The sequence below is a fragment of the Heteronotia binoei genome, chromosome 5 (genome assembly GCF_032191835.1).
Source record: "Heteronotia binoei isolate CCM8104 ecotype False Entrance Well chromosome 5, APGP_CSIRO_Hbin_v1, whole genome shotgun sequence".
Lineage (NCBI taxonomy): Eukaryota > Metazoa > Chordata > Lepidosauria > Squamata > Gekkonidae > Heteronotia > Heteronotia binoei.
The window spans coordinates 74,812,969-74,833,386 of NC_083227.1; the positions used below are offsets into that span (position 1 = coordinate 74,812,969).

Consider the following 20,418-nt stretch of genomic DNA (forward strand, 5'->3'; position numbering starts at 1 on the left):
AGGAACTAGTCAAGTCCAGAGTCACAAAGGAATCCTCTTTACCACTGAAGATCTTGCCTCACCACCCTATAGCTACTCTTGCCATGCGCGCAGAGAGGTCACTATCAGCTAGTCCTTCCAAAAAGCAGCAAAAAGCAATATGGCAGCTTCACAGGAGATCATGACCTGCAGGTGGGGGCTTCATAACCCACCTGAAGATCCAGACCCATGGGTTAAAGGCTATTGCTCTATATTAAGGGAAATAGTTTTGACTTTCCTTTCCAGATGTCCATATACTCCAAACAAATGAACATTTTGATACTCTGTTTGTGCAAAAAACAAACAAAAACGCGGAGTAGCACCAAAACAGCATTTTCCTTTTTGGTAGAAATTTCTGAGATTCTTTCAGGCAGTACTATGAAATATTTTGTTCACATGTTTCACTCACAGAGTGCCACAGTGACTGCTGAAACTTTAACCTACCTATTTGCAGGCCACTTACTCAGCTAAAAGCAATCCTACACAGTGTCTGAAGTGGGTGGAGATTAGCATTGTAGATAGGATATAAAGGGAAAAAAAGATGACAGCCCTTCAAGTACAAAGTTCAACAAAAAAGTCTATTTAGCAATAGTGAAGAGAGAATGACCTCACAGCCACTAATCTCAAGGCTAGAGCTGTTACATTTATGGATAGCTCCAGGCCTAGCCCTTTTTCCAGCTCTGCCAAAATACTCCTTCTCACTACTCTGGATTCTGATTCCACACACACACCCCTTTCAGACTGCTGGCTGCCATTCAGAGAATGTCAGGCACTGCAGAGAACAGGGCACTAAGTGTCTCTGCTCCGCCTTTCTGTCTCTTTGTCTAGCCATCAATCCTGCTCAGTTTCGTAGAGGATGTTGAAGGCTTTGAGATGAATGGTAGGATTCAGTGACATAAATTACTGCAGCTAAATCACTGTGACTGTTCCAAGAGATGTGGATCTTGCAGGTCCTAGTTACAAACAAAGCAATGTCATGATGGCTGATTATTTCTAGACAACAAGAATTTTTCATAGCACCACGAATGTCTTCACCTTGAACAGAAAAACAAAGGGCACCTTCACATGCCAGGCCTACATCACTTTTCAGAGCCTCTTGTGCTATTTACATGAATGGTTCCTCAGTTGTTAATATAGCACAGAAAGTGAAGGGGAGGCATTTGTAATGCAAATGAGCCTTTTGGCTAATATAGTATTTACATTTGCATTACAAACCCAGCTGAAGCAAGAATCAGCTGTAAGCTTCACCTATGAAAATACACAAGCAGCACTTATCCCGAGACTAACATGCTAGAGTTGCTGCTGGATTTTTTCACATTGTAATGGAACTGCATTACAATATTGCTGGAACCTACCAACCCAGGATTCAGGAATCCAAAATGGATTTTGGAAGGGATCAGGATGGTTGGTGGGCTTCTGAAATAAAATAAATCTGGATATGACAATGCATTCCTAGGGAAAGGTTCCACCTCTCTCAAGTACAGTAAAATCCTTTTTGCCAAACAAAAATAGCTTATACACCTTTCCAGAAAGAGCACACCTGTGAAAAACAGTTTGGACAAGAAGGAAGACAAAGCAAAAACAAAAGGAAATGAGGTTTCTAGGCCAGGGCTGCAGTGCTTGCTTGTTGCCTTTGAGAAGGCTGGAGCTGGGAAGAAGATAGTGACTGTGACCCATAGGCAGGCCCATAGCCAGAAAATTTTAGATAGGGAGGGGCCCAGGGAATAAAATATCAGGCGGAGGGGCCCACTGCTCTCGCAGCCCCACTCTCTCTGTGGCCACTGCTTTGATGGCCCTCGATCTCCCCACCACTCTGGTAGCCCTTGCCCCCCTCCCTTCCTCTCACCCACCCACCTGGTGAAGCACCAGCTCCCAGGACTCTTTCAAGGCTGCCTCCCCCCCGCCAATCAGCTGATTGGCGGGAAAAGCGGCACCGAGGCCAGGCCACTAAAAAAGTGCCTGCTGCCTCCTCCCCACTTCCTCCCCCGATCGCTGCTTTTCTCGCTGATCAGGAGGCGGCCTTGAAAGAGTCCCAGGAGCCGGCACTTTGATGGGTTGGAGGGAGGGGGAGACGCAGCAGAGATAGTGGGGGCCGCGAGAGCAGCAGGGAGAGCCGGCCGTCAGGAGAAGCCTTACAGGTGGAACGGGTTTTTTGGTGGAGCGGCTGGACTCTCCTGGGTGCTCCCATGGCTACGGGCCTGCCCACTGGTCAAAGAATCAATCAAAATCAGCTGCCTTATCCACAGGCAGAAACACATCCTTGTTTGTTAAGAATGCTTAATGAAGGAAAGGAAAATCTAAGCCAAGGAAAATGTAACCACCTTGAGCCTGGGATTATGAATACAGTACAGAGATAAAGAGGGCCAGGTCCTGGAGTCTGCACATAAGTATGTTGTTGCAGTGTTTTCCCATGTTATGCTACTCCACAATTTTGAAGCAAAGCACTTTGCATGTCTGCTCTCAAGTTTCTGTGCTGGAGGAATGGGAGGACCAGATAAAAGAACAATCTCAGATCCCCTGAGGTCATCTCTCTCTCTCTCTCTCTCTCACCTACCCTTCCTCCCTCTGTTTTCTATGGAGGCTGCAAACTGAACAGGCAAACCAGAGCAGGGCAGAAGGAACTAGTAACCCCTTCCCTTTTGATGCTCTTTTAAAACTAAATTCAATACTAATAAGCTACTTTTTACTGAATATGGTAAAGGGGCCTCCACGTGAAGCTGCCTTACACTGCATCAGACTCTTGGTCTATCAAGGTCAATACTGGCTGCTCACACTAGCAGCGACTGTCCAGGGTCTCCCGCACAGGCGATAGAACCTGGGACCTTCTGCATGACAAACAGATGCTCTACTACTGAGCCCCAGTCCCTCCACAGGCCAAAAACAACTACAACCCTGAAGGAGGATGGGATTACTTTTAGCAACGAAATAATATGAGTCTTCTGCTTTAGGTTTGCATCCCGGTCTTCTGTTTTAGCTTTGCAGTCTTCATGGCTACATTTTGTACAGCAAAAAAAGTTGGGGCAAACTGCACATGGTGGCCTTTATGAGGATAGAATGGTGCAGGATAATTTTTGTAAAATAAATTTGAAAATATGACTGTCATGCATAGCTCAACAGAGTCAGGTAGTGATTTGGAATGAATGAATGGAAAATCAACAAGGGAACTCTGAAACCCAAAACATAATCCATGACTGCTGGTGAAACTTACCTCTACTTAGAGTGGTATCTTTCTTATCAGTTAAACTCATAGCTAGGGACGCACCATCAGGGATCTGTCAATGAGGGGAAAATAAAGAAACAGTGTAATTAGGAACAAGCACCTTATTTGTGACCAGTTTATGAAGACTGAAATTCAATGCATTCTTTTCTGCATTCTGCTTTAACATATCTTCTTATGCTCTAGTAATGTAGAGGTGATGCTTTCAATAAGGCTGAGAGAAATGAAACAAGAAAAATAAAATTCTAATTTCAGCCCTGTACATCTGAAACCTTGTTATGAGAAGAGTATTTCTCCTGAAAGATGTCCCAGACAGCTCCAAATGAGTCTTGCCTTCATGTGCACAACAGTCTCTTGGATATTATTTTGGCAAATGTATCATTCCAACCCTATGTTTACAGGGCTAAAAGGCATGTGAAAGCACCACTAGCAAATGGAAATGATTGGTGAGCAAGCAGATGAGAGGGGATATTCTATCTTTGGCTAGTCCAAAAACCGCCCCCCCCCCAGGCTTGTGTTCACTTCTGGGGGGCTTTGGATTGTGACAAGAGGAAAGCAAAACTTTTACAAAATGACTAAGACTAGGCTGAGAGGTATTTGTAGAAGAGAACCAATAAGTGCAGAATGGGTTAATGCTCCCCAATGCAAATATTTGGAATTAGCCATATGAGGAATTGGAATCACTTTGGGTTTTTTTTATAACATCTAGATCTGTGCTTCGGCTGCATCCATACCTGGGATGTTCACTGTAGGATTTACTGGTATAATTCACACTGCATTTATTATATGCCACTATTTAGAGCTCCATTTCCTGCTTCTTTGTGTGTGTTTGTGTACCCTTCTTTTACTAAAGTAGAATTATTCCTACAATTGTTTTGGGCACCAATTCTCTTCTTGTCTAGAGTCCTGCCTCTCACTCATTATTGGAGCTTTTGAAAAACACTGAAATGAATATACACTATTGCTCCATATTCATCACAGAATTTCTTTAAGCTATATCCCTGCTATCTAATGATTCTGTCTCAAAATTCTGTGCTTTTTCTGCCTACTGTTTTAAATGCGTTGGAATCATAGGTATGACTTCGATGCTGTTAAACCGTTAAAAACCTGAGCTTGTAATTCTGCATATCTATGCATGCTAAGATTGGTGCAGGGACAAAATGCATGAAATGTGACTGGATGGTCAAGATGCATTCTTAAGGGTTGTTTCAGATGAATAATTTTCTTCTTCTGAAGAATGCTTATGGAAAGAATTACATCAGAATGATAAATCTACATGGATTTTTCATGAATGTTTTTCATACAGGAGATGACAGAAACTGAATATTCTGTTTTCAGAGACTTCCCGCAACACCTACGTGAATTTTTCATTGTCACATTCTGCAAGTGTATCCCTCCCAAAGAGTCATTCCAAAGCACTACTGTGGAACAATCACATGGCAAGGCAGATGCAGCCACCTGTCGTTTCACTGTTTTAAATGAAACAATGTGGCCCAGTTCAGCATGGTATGCTGTTTGCATGAATTTGCTTCCCCATGATCCAGCAGCACTTAGTGGCCTGTGACATGCCTATTTGCATGAAATTACAATATGTGCATGAAGTTACTTGAAACACAAGCTTAAATTTCTCAAGTCTTAGTTCAAAGAAAATTATTTCTTCAAAGAAAACAAAAGAAAATGGGCCATTTGCAGGCCATAACTGACCAATGGGAACTCTGTCACTGCTACTAGTTAGAAGGAGGAATGGTCTGATTTTAATTAGGATGGATGGCAGCCACTGGGAATATGAAGCTTTCCCTCCCAGCAATAACTTGTTTTGCATGAAGAGCGTTTAATTAGTCTCGATGTGTTGCAATATTAATGAGTTTCTCGCCAGGGCAGATGTCTGTTCCCCGGAAGCTCTCATGGAGATATGGCAGCCTCCCTGCTTGCGTCTGCTAATCTTGCTTGGAAAGCGAATCCTAGAGGGTCCCTAAGGAAAAGCAGGCCCAAAGGAAGGGAATTTCTTGGAGCATTCACTCTTTTTTACCTTATAATGTGCTAGCGTGTTCAGTTTCTTCCTGCCATCCTCCATCACTGATGTGTCATCGAGGTCCCGAAGGATGTAGCTGTCAGTGCTTGTGGCAAACCATTCTAAATACAGAAAATGCAATAAATGGAAACCCCACCTAAACACTGCTTGTGCTGGCAAGTATTCTAATGCCAGCTTTGACAAGGGACACAGGTGTCTCAGTGCCAAGCTCTGCTCCTCTAAGGACCAAATGCACTCACAATTAGTCATGGTGGGAAATCTTCCAAAGTCAACCCAAGGAGGGTAAAAAAAAAAGATAGTTCTGCACTGTATTCTGATTTACACACCTTTCATGATGCAGGTCCTATACCAATTCAAGCATTGCACACATATTTTTACTGCATGTAAATGAAGGCAGTCTGGTAACTAAATAAAAAACATCTTATCTCCAAGTGTCTGATTTTTTTTAAATAAAAAATGTAAACTAACATATCATTCTGAACATGTTTATTTAACTCAAATGATTTCCAGTATATCGATCGGACCCCACAGTGGGTCAGGAGGCTGCACCAGGGAGGAAGAGATATATCTCACTTTGTCCTGTTTCATTAGTGGATTTGCACTGACTGAAAAGGTAGGATGGGTAATTTCATCTCTCTTCCCACTGCAGCCTCCCAACCCACAGGGGTATTAATCCATGTGAATCTCACAGCTCCAGAAATAAACTTTCTTGGGTTAGAAAGGACTGCTGGGTTAGGGGAACATGGGAAAGATTTGTAACCATCAGTGTTTTTTGCTGACAGATCACAGGTTCGAACCCTATGCCCTGGATCACAGCTTAAAGAAGATACTGTAAACAATACTAAAAAGTGTTAATTAAAACCTCATCTTGCTTGCTGCTCACAAGCTAGTACCTTTTATAATAAAGATTATTCCTGGAACTATTATAGTGTGTCACGTAAGAAGCAGCTCAGAAGACCTAATTCTCAATTATGTACTAACCCTTTACCTTAGCTGCACTACTGATCAGTGCTGGTGAGTCTTTCAGCTGATGCATCCTCTGCCTATAGTAATTCAAATACCCTCAGACTTTATGGCAGGTTTTTGGGAGCTCCACAAACTTCACCTCATTTGTCCTACCCTCTGTCAGAGAGGACAGACTTGCCCTTTCCCACTGTCAAAAGCCATCTTCCTAGGTCTGGGAGTAGTTACTAACAACTTCCACATTTATCCCCAGTTGCCTTTCTGCAGAATGCATGTAGACTAAGCAGCACCTCTTATCATGAAACAAATGTAGTATAGTAACACATGATAGGATGCTTAGTGCGTATCTAGAGCATTTATCAGTAATAGAGATATGAAGAGTCAATGGGCTACTCACAGTGCAACCCTAAACAGAGGAGGTTTTTGTCATCAAGTCTTAGTCAATTTATTGCAACCCTGTTGAGTTTTCAAAGCAAGAGACATTCAGAGGTGGTTTGCCACCACCTGGTTCTAGTAGCAACCCTGGTATTCCTTGTTGGTGGTCTTGTGGTGTAGGTGTGTGTCTGTTCCTTTAAGAGAACTGCTGCTATGGGAAGAGGTGTATATAAGTTGGATGTAGGAAGTGGCAGTGAATGTATCTGTAATAATGTGTTTTAACTGCTATTTGGTTGAAACTTCAATAAACAGATTTTGGATTTGACTTGGAGGCATTATTGAGCAGACATTATAGGTCTTCCATCCAAATCCTAACCAGGGCTGGTCCTACTTAGCTTCTGAGATCTGACAAGATAGGGCTAGCATGGCTAAAACTTTAGGATTTTAGGACTTTAGGATTACACTATTAGTTGCTAGTGCAGGTTCCATTAAATCGTTCATTCCATCCCCAACCTGGTGTAATTTCTCATCCCTGAGTGTAGAATATAGTAGGTACCATATGAACATACGCTAGACTTGAGAGTCCTTGGTTTTAGCTCCAGTTTATAATTCTAAACACACACGCACTGCTTAATCCTAAAGTGGCAGAAAATCACAAAATATAGTGCAAGTGGTTCATATCTGAAGATGAACCCTGTGTATTGTGAACATCATTCACAGTCTGAAAAAAAAAGATATGTATATATATATATATATTACCAAGATCAACATCTTCTACCCTTGGCCACTGGGAATATGGAATATTCTTGCAAAAGGCTTCCAGTATCTTCTCTTTAACTTGGCTGAGAGTGTCTGTATCCATGACCCGAACACTCAGGGAGTCCATCCCACAGCCTTGGAAAGACACATTGAGATTCTGGGGAGAAAAATGGCGGTTTAGGGTGTGATTTGCTGGGGAAAAAGTTGTGAACCATGAACTCATGCTATACATTATATAAGGGGGGGGGAGACTGAAATTGGTGAAAACTGAGTTTACAGCCCTACAGACTGAAATAGTCTTCTGTATTCACAGAGCAAATAGACCACAAGGATGCTTTCTCTGCATTGTTCTTTGTATGAACTTTAACACAGGGATATTTTACTATCGCAAGCAAGAAGCAGGAAAGGTAACTAGGGATGGGCATGAACCAGCTCATGAACTAAAGTTAGTGACAAACTTTGGCCAGTTTGTGGTTCACAAAACAAAGTTTGTGGCAGATCAACTGGCATGAACTTTCCAGCTGTTCATGGAGGTTTGTGGCAGTTCGTGAATAGATACATTTTCAGTCACACTGTTTCCCTCAATCAAAATGTTTACCAAAATTTGAATGGGAGGGTAGAATACTCCACCCTTGGAAACACTCTAGTCAGTTTCAAACTAGTCATCTCAGTTTCAAAAGCGCCCCTTGCACTGTTCAGCATTCCCTTCCCATTTTCTTGAACAGAGCTTGCAAAATCCTTCCCTTCATTGTGATTTGCTGTGACTCTGTTTTGAAAGCGGTCCTTTTAAACTTGCAACACCAATAGCACTGGTTCTGCTGGGCATTCTGCACATTGTAACTGCAAGGATTCTCTGGTTTGACATTAGTCCTCATTTTGCTTGTATTGCAATGGGTTCTGCTGAGCTTGCAAACCTCGCCCCCACCCCAGTTGGAGTGTGATTCTGTGCTTCACAGTCCTGTTGAGCTAGCACTGCCACAGTGGCACTGGGTTCTGGTGGGCAATAGTACATTACACTGGTTCTCCTGGGGGATGTAGTAAAAGGAATGAAAGGATTGCCCATTGAAAACAATGGGAGAGGTTTGAAGACCGATTCGAAATAATGGGAGCTGGGAAAGCCAATTTATTTGCATGGGCTCCACTGAAATAGCAAACACAGTAGAATGATGGAGTCAGGATACAGGATGATCTTGACAGGCTGAAAAACTGGGTTAAAACAAATAAAATGAATGTTAAGAGGGAGTAATGCAAAATTCTGTATTTAAGTAGGAAAAAGTTAAATGCATAATTATAGGATGGGGAGACCTGTCTCAGCGGTAGTATGTGTGAAAAGGATCTAGGGGTCTTAGCAGGTCAAAACTGAACATGAGTCAGCAGTGTGATGTAGTAGCTAAAAAGGACAATGCAATTTTGTGCTGTATCAACAGAAGTATAGTGTCCAGATCACACCAAGTGATGGTATTGCTTTACTCTGCTCTGGTTAGACCTCACCTAGAGTATTGTATTCCATTTTGGGCACCACAATTTAAGAAGAATATAAACAAGCTGGAATGTGTTCAGAGGAGGGCAATAAAGATGGTGAGGGGTCTGGAGATCAAGTCCTATGAGGAAAGGCTGTAGAAGCTGGATATGTATCCTGGAGAAGAGATGACTGAGACATGATATGATCACCATCTTCAAGCATATAAAGAAGATGGTGTGGAATTGTTTTCTATTGTCCCAGAAGGTTGGACCACAACCATTGGGTTGAAATTAAATCAAAAGAGTTTTCAGCTGGGGGGCTTCCGGGGTTGGAACATGGTGAGCTGACCTGTTTCTCTCAGGAGGAGCAGACCAGAATCTTTGTTTTGGGCATAAAAGGCAATCTAACGCCTGCTGCCTACATTTTCTAGTAAAGGAATCTGTCAAAGACATGCTTGATAATTTTGAGGGGGACTTACTTTGGCTGACGAGAGATCCCAGGAGGAGTGTCTTTTTCGGCTCTGAAGAATCCCTGATGATGAATTGCATTCCATCGTCTACAAAGAATCTCCGGAGTCATTAAATTGACATAAACTCATTAAGATTCCAGCTTTCTATGGACTGTAATAAATTCTGAAGGCAAAATGGGTGGTTTAAACAAGAATAGACTTCGTTAAGGTAAAAGATTCTTATCTATCACTCCGGAACTAAAATAAGACTGTTAAAAGAAAAGATTTAAGATCTAGAACTATTTGCAAGAGCATAAAATCAAGGAGAAGTGGAAGAAGGTGAAAGTGGAATTTTTTGAGTTAAGAGTAAGCAGAAAAGTGCAGAAAAATAGTTGCTGTTTAAAATTCTTGTGGCTTTGAAAAAAAACCCCAGCCATAACAAAGCTGCAGACTCTTGATACGAAACAGGAAGTGACGTCTTTTCAACTATTGTGGGATCTACAACCATTGAGAATGAGACTTCACAGCCAGAGAGTCAGGAAGTAAGTGTTGAAAGAAGAGGAATCTTCAAGCATCCGGGTCTTCTCAAGAGCCAGAAACCATAGAGAAACATTGGAAATTTAAAAATTAATATCTGGAGCTAGGAAGCTCAGAGGACGGCAATTTTGGGCTTGCTGGAAAGGGCATGCTCTAATCTATTGAATGCAACTATCAGATTGTGGTTTGGTGAGGTTATCTTAGGAACACATTTTATGCAATGGGAGGACAGTGATGTTTGATCAGAAGCTGGGACTAAGGGTTACACGTCTAAGAGCAGCCTCGCTGGGAGAAGGAAAAATGACTAAACAAGTTCAAGAACAACTGGATGCTATGGAGGCAAGATTGGTGAAGATAATGAAGGATTTAATAACAGGAAGTGAGAAGAAGCTAACTAAAGAAATAAACTCCAGTGCTGAGGAAGTCAAGAAAGAGATTAAAAAAGAGATTGATGATCTCAGAAAAGAGTCTCAAGCAACAGCTAAAAAGACAGAGGAGATAGAAGTTAAAATTAAGGATCAAGATGCTACTATTAAGAAGATGCAGGACAAAGCAATACTATAAGACTGTAAGTTAATGGAGAATATGATTTGTCTAAGGGGAGTGCCTGAAAAAGACCAAGAAGAACTAAAGAAGTACATTGCTACAAATATGGCTGAATTTTTGGGAGATGACCCTGAGGTGATGGTACATTTGTGTGATTATGTATACAGGGTCAACTCAGAATTTGCTAGAAAGCGAAAGCTACCAAGGGATGTGGTAGTAAAATTTACTACAAGAGACATGGTGGGAAGGATCTTAAGTCAACAATTTGAAAGCCCAATGGTTGTGGAGGAAAGCAGAGTATGGATAATGAAGGAGCTGCCGAGGAAAGTTATTAGTGACAGAAGACAATTCAAGAAATTGACAGACAAGTTAAGAGAAAAGGGAATAAGATACAGATGGATTTTACCTGAAGGTCTTAGCTTTGAGTATAAAAGACTGAGAATGATAATAGTAGATACTCAAGGCATGGAGAAATTTTTTGTCGGACAATAAAGTATTTGGGGATACAGAATACTTTAAGAACTATTATGGATTACAAATTAATTTCTTGGAATGTAAATGGACTTAATTCACCACAAAAAAGGAAAGTGACTTAACATTGGATTAAAAAACAGAAATGTAATATAGTTTGTCTACAAGTAGTACATATCAAACAATTGGATTATAAATTTTTATGGAACAAGTCTCTTGGAGAAGAATTTTTTTCATTAGCAAAAGAAAAAAAAGGGAATGGTTTTTTATATTAAAAAAGAATTGGAGCCAAAACTGATTTTTAAAGACAATGAAGGCAGATACGTTGCAGTGGAGGTGTTTATGAATGAGAAAAAGACGTTTTTATTGGGACTATATGCCCCTAATGGGGCGAAAGATGCTTTTTAAAAAGACATTATGCAACAATTAGACCAAGTGACCTATGATCAAGTAATGTTAAAGGGAGACTTAAATGGAACTATTAGAAACTCTTTGGACAGATCTGGAAACAAAAAGAATAAAGATGGCAAGCTGCCAAAGTCATTTTTTGAACTAACAAAGCAAGAAAGTCTGGAAGATGTATGGAGAAAGTTTAACCCTAATATGCGTGACTATACTTTTTTTTCAGCAAGGCATAACTCCTCAAGAATTGATATGGTATGGTCTACGAAAGATTTGGGACTTATCACTAACAAAATAGAGATTCTTCCGAAAATAGGTGCAGACCACAATCCATTAATGTGGTTAGCGAAAGAAAGGAAAAAAGATGAGAAGATGTAGGTTAAATGAAGACATTGCAAAAAGTAGAAATAGTGAAATCTCTTGAAAAAGAAATTAAAGCTTTTTTCCAAGTGAATGAAAATCAGGATGTTAAAATTCAGACCGTATGGGATGGGTATAAAGCTGTTATGAGAGGAATACTAATTACATTGAACAATAAACATAAAAGAGCTAAAGAAAAACAATTGATGGACTTACAAACAGAAATAGGTAAAAAAAGAAAATGAACTGAAAAAAAGACAGAGGAAAAAGAAAATATTGCGGGAGATTACAATTATGCAGAACTAATTGAGACACTTATTGAATAAAGAGGTGGAGTGGAATTTAAAAAGGCTACAGCAGAAATCATTTGAGGGCGCTAATAAGCTGGGGAAATACTTGGCTTGGCAATTGAAGAAAAAAAGGGAGAAAAAAATTCATAAATAGAATTTTTTCAGAGGGTAAAGAAATTGTAGATCAAGCTGAAATTAAAAGGGAATTTTATAAATTCTACGCTAAATTATTTAAAGGTCAACAAGTAAATAAAAAGAAAATAGAAGCTTACCTGCAAAGAATAAAAGTGAAACCCCTAAAAGAAAATATGGAAAACACTTTGAATGAACCAATTGAAAAAGTAGAAATAGAAGCAGCAATTTGTTCAATGAAATTAGGAAAAGCTCTGGGTTCTGACGGCTTTTCAGCAAAATTTTATAAAGTTCTGGCAGAAGTATTAGTACCTAAACTTCAAAAATTGATGAACAGTATTAGACAAGATGGGAAGGTGCCAAATACATGGAAAGAAGCAGTTATTTCATTGATACTGAAAGAAGAAAGAGATGTTACAAATGTCAAAAATTATAGACCAATTTCATTACTGAATAATGACTATAAAATTTTTGCTAGAATTCTAGCGGAACGACTCAAACAGCATTTGAACATTTCTATTCAAGAGGAACAAGCAGGTTTTCTCCCCAGAAGGCAAATAAGAGACAATATCAGAACAGTAATAGACATTGTAGAATACTATGAAAAGCATTCAGAAAAAGAGGTAGCTTTATTGTTTGCTGATGCAGAAAAAGCTTTTGATAATCTCAACTGGGACTTTATGTTTGCAGTGATGGAAAAAATGAAACTAGGAGATGATTTTATAAGGATGATTAAGGCAATATATACAGAACAACAAGCTAAACTTTGTGTGAATGCTGATTTAAAAGAACAAATGATAATTAGCAAAGGCACAAGACAAGGTTGCCCTCTATCTCCGTTGCTATTTATAATGACCCTAGAGGTCTTGTTGACTCAAATTGAAGAGGATAAAGAAATAGAGGGACTGAAGTTGAAAGGTTTTTCCTTTAAATACAGAGCCTTTGCAGATGATGTGATGTTTATTAATGAAAATCCATTACAAGTGACGCCTTTGTTGTTAAAGAAAATCAAAGAGTATGAAGAACTGGCGGGTTTTTATATCAACAAAGAAAAATCGAAAATCCATAGTAAGAATCTGTCACTAAGCAAACAGAAAGAGCTACAAAATGCTACTGGATGTGAAGTTACCTTAAAAGTAAAATATTTTGGTGTGGAGATTACGATGAGAAACATTGATTTATACAAGAATAAAATTGGCATAAAATTGAAGAGGATATGTTAAAGTAGAATAAATTGAATTTACCCATGCTGGGGAGGATATCTGCAATTAAAATGAATGTTCTACCAAGAATTATGTTTTTCTTTCAAACTATTCCAATAGTGAAAGATAAGAAACAATTTAATCTGTGGCAAAGAAAGATTTCAGAATTTGTATGGGCGGGCATAAAATGAAAATTCTGACGGATGCGAAAGAGAGAGGTGGCTTCCAATTACCTGATTTAAGGTTATACCATGATGCAGGTTGTTTGGTATGGATTAAGGACCGGATAACTTTGCTTAACAGAAAATTATTGGCATTAGAAGGCCATAGAAATATTTTTGGTTGGCATACATACATGTATTATGGGAAGGAGAAGATGGATGGACTTTTCTCACACTATTATATAAGGAGGAACTTGTTGAATACTTGGAAAAAATACAGTAAATATGGTGATGAGAGAAAACCACTTTGGATTGTGCCAACAGAAGTTATAAAGTTGTCTATAAGTCCACAGGAAGAAAAATGAATATCATATAAACAACTGCTAAAGATTCAGGGAGGCAAAGTAGAATTGAAATCGGTCGAAGAGTTGCAGGATAAGTTTAACTGGTTTCAATTGCAACAAATTAAAAGCTTGGTAGAGAATGATATCAGGAATACAGGTATAAGACATGAACAAACATAAATAGAAAAAATGCTGTTGGGTGAAAATGAAAAACAGATTTCAAGGACTTATAAGCTGTTACTGAAATGGTCTACGGAAGAGGAGGAGGTGAAATCTCAAATAATTAAATGGGCAATAAACTTTAACAAGGAAATACAAATGGAGGCGTGGGAACACCTATGGAAGAACTCTATGAAAATATCGACGTGTTATAATATAAAAGAGAACTGTTTTAAAATGCTGTATAAGTGGTATATGACACCTAAAAAACTAGCAAAAATGAACAATCAAGCTTCAGATAGGTGTTGGAAATGTAAAAAACATGAAGGTTCTTTCTACCATATGTGGTGGACTTGCGAAAAGGCGAAACAATTTTGGCTTATGATTCAACAAGAGATTTCGAAAATCTTGGGATATAATATTAAGAGAGCACCGAATGTCTTTCTCGTGGGATTACAAATGGAAAGCTGTCCGAAGCGAGACAGGACATTGTTGTGGTACTTGCTTTCAGCTGCGAGGACATTGTATGTGCAAATGTGGAAGCAAGACAAAATACCAGAAAAATGGGACTGGGTCTTAAAAGTATTAAACTGGAGTGAAATGGACAAACTTACTAGAATCTTAAAAGACTGTAATTTGGAGAAATTCAAAGAAGACTGGGAAAAGTTTCAAAACTATGTGGAGTTACAATGGAAAGTGAAGAGATATTTAGTGGTTTTTGACAACAATAATTGAACTTTTAAAGAGAAAAGAAGAAGTGTGATTATTGTTATTTGATTTAATATGTAAATTAGATGAATAAGAATTAAGCTGAGGATAAAGCATAATAATCATCTTTGAGTTAAGATAATGGTAACTTCTAGTGAAGATTCTATAACTGTGAATTTTACCTTTAGAATGTTTTTTCTATATTTTGACTACTGGCGGAGGTCATAAATTAGAGGTTGGGAGGGGGAGGAAAATTTGTAATGTATTGGCTGATTATATTTGGGTTTTGATTGAAGTATATTTTTCAATATATTGCAAAAATAATAAAATTTGGTCTACAAAAAAAAGTTTTCAGCTGAATATTAGAAAGAACTTCCTGACAGAGCAGTTCCTCAGTTGAATAGGCTTCCTCGGGAGGTGGTGGGCTCTCCTTCTTTGGAGGTTTTCAAACTGAAGCCTGATGGCTGTCTGACAGCAGTGCTGATTCTGTGAACTTAAACAGATCATGAGAGGGAGAGCAGGAAGGGTTGCATCAGTGCTTAGTTCTTGTGGCCCTTTCTTATACACCCAGGGAAATGCTGATCACTACTTTGTGGTCAGGCAACAGTTTGGCCAGGGATCCTGGAAGGTTTTTTTTTGTCATCTTCTGGGCATGAAGCAGGGGTCACTGGGGGTGTGGGGGGAGGTATTTGTGAATTTCCTGCATTGTGCAGGGGGTTGGACTAGATGACTCTGGAGGTCCCTTCCAACTCTATGATTCTGTGACATACATTACAGGACAAAATACTTGCAATTAAAAAGTCGATTTTCACTTAATGTCTCTGGGCCCAGATAAACTGTTGTGAGATTGGAATTACTGCCCTTGGGAGTGGAGAAAGTGTTCTGGGATTGTATTAACAGACCCCATATGGAAATGATGGCCCTTGGGAGTAGCAGAAGTGTTCTGGAGTTAGAATGACAGCCCCCAGACTGGAATGATGGCCCCTGGGACTAGGAGAAAAGTTTTGAGGCTTGAATGACAGCCCCCAGACTGGAATTAAAACCCCTGGGAGGAGCAGAAGTGTTATTGAGCTGGAATGAAAGCCCCCAGAGTGGATTGACGACCAGCAGGTTGTAACAGAAGTGTTCTGGGAGTAGAATGAAAGTCCCCCAAGGGGACTGATGGCTCCTGGGAGTAGCAGAAGTGTTCTGGAACTAGAATGACAGCCTCTGAAGGGGACTGATGGCTTGAAGTACTTTTCTCCCTTTCTCACAATACAAGAACTCGTGGGCATTCGATGAAATTGCTGAGCAGTTGGGTTAAAACGGAAAAAAGGAAGTACTTCTTCACCCAAAGGGTGATTAACATGTGGAATTCACTGCCACAGGAGGTGGTGGCGGCTGCAAGCATAGACAGCTTCAAGAGGGGGTTAGATAAAAATATGGAGCAGAGGTCCATCAGTGGCTATTAGCCACAGTGTGTATATATATGTGTGTGTGTATATATAATTGTTGGCCACTGTGTGACACAGAGTGTTGGACTGGATGGGCCATTGGCCTGATCCAACATGGCTTCTCTTATGTTCTTATGGTTTGACCTGAGACCTGTTGGGTTTGCACTGCCACAGCGGCACTGGATCTGCTGGGCTTACAAAAATGCCCCCCACCTTCAGTTTTTATAACAGTGATTCTCTTCTGCTGGGCTTCTATTGCCCTTGTCTTTTTTCCTGTTTTTTTGCTGAAACACCAGGGGATGGGGCACCTTCTTTGAGGGACTGTAATTCAGACCCCGTAAATCCAATCCTCACCACACTTGGAGGGGCAGGTAGAGGAGAATCAGTTGAAGATCCCCTGTGAGTTTGGTATCTCTAGATTACTGAAGGGCCTTTCTATCACATCACAAACTGAACCGGTTTGTTTGGCCCCTAAAAGTTTATGACAGTTTGTAGTTCATGAACTGGGCATGCCATGAACCAAACCGCATTTTCCTGGTTCATGCCTATCGCTACAGGTAACTACCATCATTTCTTTGTTCAAGAATTCCCAAGCTTTGGCAGGAGAAATGAAGAGTTCTCCACACTATAGGGAAGAGACATAGCTCAGTAGTAGACTTCAAGCTTGGCCTGCATAAAGTCTCAGGTTCAATCCCTACCATCTCTACTTAAAAGAACGTCAGGTAACAGAGCTGGAGAAATGTTATATCTGAGATCCTGTGTCACAACTCAGAGGGGTCTTACCAATTGCTGCCACCACTCTGGGTTAAAAGTCTCCCTTGAGAAGGCCCAGAGTACCCTCCCAAACCCTTCCAGGCCTCCCTTAGCTTAGACCAAGTAACAGGCATGACGACCAGGCAGAGTGAACAAAACAAAAAGGTTTATTTAAAAGATCAGTGCAATATAACAAACCAGGCACATAAAACAGTAAAAGGGTTAAGGGAAAAATAAACAAATGCCCTTATGCATCTGAACTTACTGTCCCTACTGTCTCAGTCAGACCTAGCCTACTCACCCTTCCTCTAAGGGCAAGGGTCTCTTCATGGCAGCAGCTCTTCCTCAGCTCTGCCTCCTAGGAAAAGAACACCCCCTTCCTGGGCTTGGCCCTTTTATCTTCTCCTCCCAGGCCCCACCCCTCTCTGGGCCAGTTTCCCTCCAAAACCCTTGCTACCCAATCAGAGGGATAGCGGGGATCCTGGGAAATGTAGACTCTTCCCAGTACTCCTAAGCACGCTTCCCTGGGGCCTGCAGGCCTTGCTAGGCCCAGGACATGACATCCTGTAAGAACATGTGGTGGTGAGAATAGATGGTACTAGGACTGGTGGATTAACGGTCTGACTTTGTGTAAGGAAGCACATATGTTCCCAAAGAACCAGAAGAGGGAATGCAGCTACAGCTGTTTCATTTACATGGATTCATAAAGGCATTTGGGACATCTCACAATCAGCCCCATGTTCGGTATGTTGAGAAGTAACCTTTTATAACATGTTTGCCACAGACTGGCCCAGACCACTGACTGTGCTGTCATAGCTTTCTAGGTTGGGCTTCATGAAAAGTTTGTAACAGAATTTAAACATTCAATATGAATAATAATGTTTAAACAGAGAGTCAAGTTACCCACACCAGGGAGAGGGCTGCTGATATCTCTGAACAGATCTGTTTCTCTTTCTTTACATGGGAACTGTGTGCTTTTACTTTTAGTTCAGTTATTTGCAAACAAAGACTCATTGGCACTTCCCCAGTTTGGTCTTACGGAGCTATCATCTCTGCAAAGAGAAAGTTAATACTGATGGCCCTACTGCTAATCTCCTTAGCTCTGCCTCATAAATTCAAGATGGGAATCTGCTGTAAGGCTGCAAAGGATACAGTGCCAAAAACCTGTTCTCATTTACACCCTCATAGCTCTGAAGTGACCCTGCTGATTCTGGTAGAACTTCTCCAGATTTACACTATTGTAATCAAAAGCAGAGTACGGCTTGGACCTTGTAAAAGTCTGTCAACTGCATTTACTGTCAGGGATGAAGTTAACATATTCCCCCTGACTGTACATTCTTAGTTGTGGAGTGAGTCCCATAAGAGGAATTTTACTGCATCACTTTTCAGCACAATTCCTGTAACACCCTATATAAAAGCCTTTACACCACTGACTCCACTTTACAACCAACAACCTTTTCACTGGCCATAAAGTCACTGCTTTGCCAGAAGCTGTAAAGATGAGACTCTTATTTTTTACCTCACTCATTGTTCAATAGCAAATGATCCTGGCATATATATATATATTTAAGAATACCCTGGATCTCAGCCAATCAGAGGCAATTCTCTGTAGACAATAGATCCTCTGCCTCAGAGGTCATAAAGCTCAGATGTTTAAAATTTTGATGTGTATCTGTGTGCAGTTTAGCAAGACTGATAGATGCTATTCTGCAATGCCATGTTCAAAATGGACTAAAGTATTCTGAAAACATGGGATATCTGATATCTACAATCCCCATGGAAACTGTATAGTCAGACCATGCAATTCCCTATGAATATTTTTAAAGGTATTTTGCATAAATACATTTTACATACTTTTAAATATAAAACAGACAGGGCTGGCTTCAGATTATCTGATGCCTGAGGTGAGGCCCCGTCCCCTTCCTTCCCCTACCCTCACCCCTGGCAAGGGTGAGCACCCTGCGGCGATACAGCGTGGCTCCTGTGCCTCAGAGCACGTATGCTGCCCGGCCACTGTCACTCAGTCTCCTGGGTCTGTGCTTCCAGAAGCAAAGACCTGGAGGCTGAGCGATGGCCACTAGGCAGTGCACGCACTCTGAGGCACAGGAGCCATGCCATGCCACTGCGCTTGCCTATTTCCCTCACCAAGGAGGCGAGGGTGGAGGGGGAGGGCCCTAATCGGTGCCCCCCAGGGCTGCACCCTAGGCAGTCACCTAGGGCTGCCTAATGGATGGGCCAGCCCTGCAAACACAGTACTAATTCCAATATCCATGGTGGAGATGATGGGAATAAAGTTGTCTTGATTTGCCAACCTTAGTGATTTTGTTATTTCTTAGTAAGTTAATGTACCCATTCTTTTGGGTCTGTTTTCAGAGTTTGTATACATTGGTTTCATACCTTGGTTCAAAAGTCAGTTCTCTGCTGCTTAATTTTATGTTCAATAGCTCATTTAAGCTTCATGACTGTCCCATGAAGTTCTTATTTAAAATTCCTGGGTTAGTTTGTTAAAAACATCTCAACTCTATTATCAGTGAAAATCAGCTCCATTTGGGAAAATCCCACTAACTGCAAAATACCTCATTTGTGGCAGCTCAGAAACCAGAAACATGCTTCAGCTGGGAGACTGAAGCAGCAAACGTAATTACCTAAAACTGGCACTGATATTGCATGTTGCAAATTTAATCAGGATACTAATGAATCCTTTATATATTTAGGAATAGGACCCTCTTACCCTTGGTTTTGCTTCAATGTTCTCTCTCAGTAACCATTCTTCATTGAGAGTATACCGGGCTTTTCCAGTGATGGCATCTATAGATCCTTTATTGATCTGCTGTTTGATAGCACAGAGTAGCAGGAAGAAGGGCTCCCCAACTGTTTCCTGATAATTAAAACAATAGGAAGTGGTTTCATAGTCTAAAAGAAAGCAAATTCCCACAACACAGCTTCAGAGAAGTGAATGCTTCCAAGCAGCACTATCCCTCTCTTGGGCTTTAAATGCCACCCTATTTGACATGCTAAATGTTGCAATCCTGGAAAGTGACGGCAACTTTCATCCACAGGAAGAGCTCACCACCATCCATAATCAAGTAATACACAGAAATAAAAGCACCGAGATTCTGAAGAAATAAAAGCACTTAGATAGAGATTCATAATTACCTGGATTAGTTACAAATTTTGAAAGCTTTTATGGTTGCCTGAATTATGGGATGAATGTCACATCCCTAATAGTTCTTCTCCAGGTTGGAGCATGATCTGAGTCTACTTTCGTCCTAAATATGCGGAATGTTGCAAAGGTATGTTGGAATACTGCACGAGTACCTTGATTCCAATAAGCTTACAATGGGGTAAATCTGTTTAGGACTGTAATGTAAATGTCCCTGAGCTCCTTGTGTCTTGGATGCTACTGTGTGTGTGCATGATTTAGAACTACTGGGTAGCCTAGGGAGAGGCATTTGGTTCCCATTTGAAAAGACTCCAAATTTAGGAATCATGCTAAGAATAAACCTAGCTATTTTTGCCTCTCTCTTTAACAACTTGGTTTGCCAAGGCCAGTTCCAAATCAAGCTGAGGCGAGTTCACCCATCACTGCAAACAACTATTCAGAACAGGATGCAGATGTGGAAGCAACAACATTTTAAAAGTGAAT

General features: G+C 40.6%; 1 protein-coding gene across 1 annotated transcript in view; it reads right to left on the reverse strand.

Annotated features, from left to right (window-relative positions):
- The window catches only part of PLXND1 (plexin D1), a 208,835-nt gene that overhangs the window by 21,020 nt on the left and 167,397 nt on the right, over positions 1 to 20,418 (reverse strand). Inside the window, exons 26-29 of the mRNA XM_060239643.1 lie at positions 19,504 to 19,650; positions 7,365 to 7,521; positions 5,265 to 5,368; positions 3,227 to 3,290 (exon numbers count right to left, since the gene is read on the reverse strand). Of these exons, the coding sequence (XP_060095626.1) occupies positions 3,227 to 3,290; positions 5,265 to 5,368; positions 7,365 to 7,521; positions 19,504 to 19,650 (472 nt within the window). The remainder of the gene's footprint in view (positions 1 to 3,226; positions 3,291 to 5,264; positions 5,369 to 7,364; positions 7,522 to 19,503; positions 19,651 to 20,418) is intronic.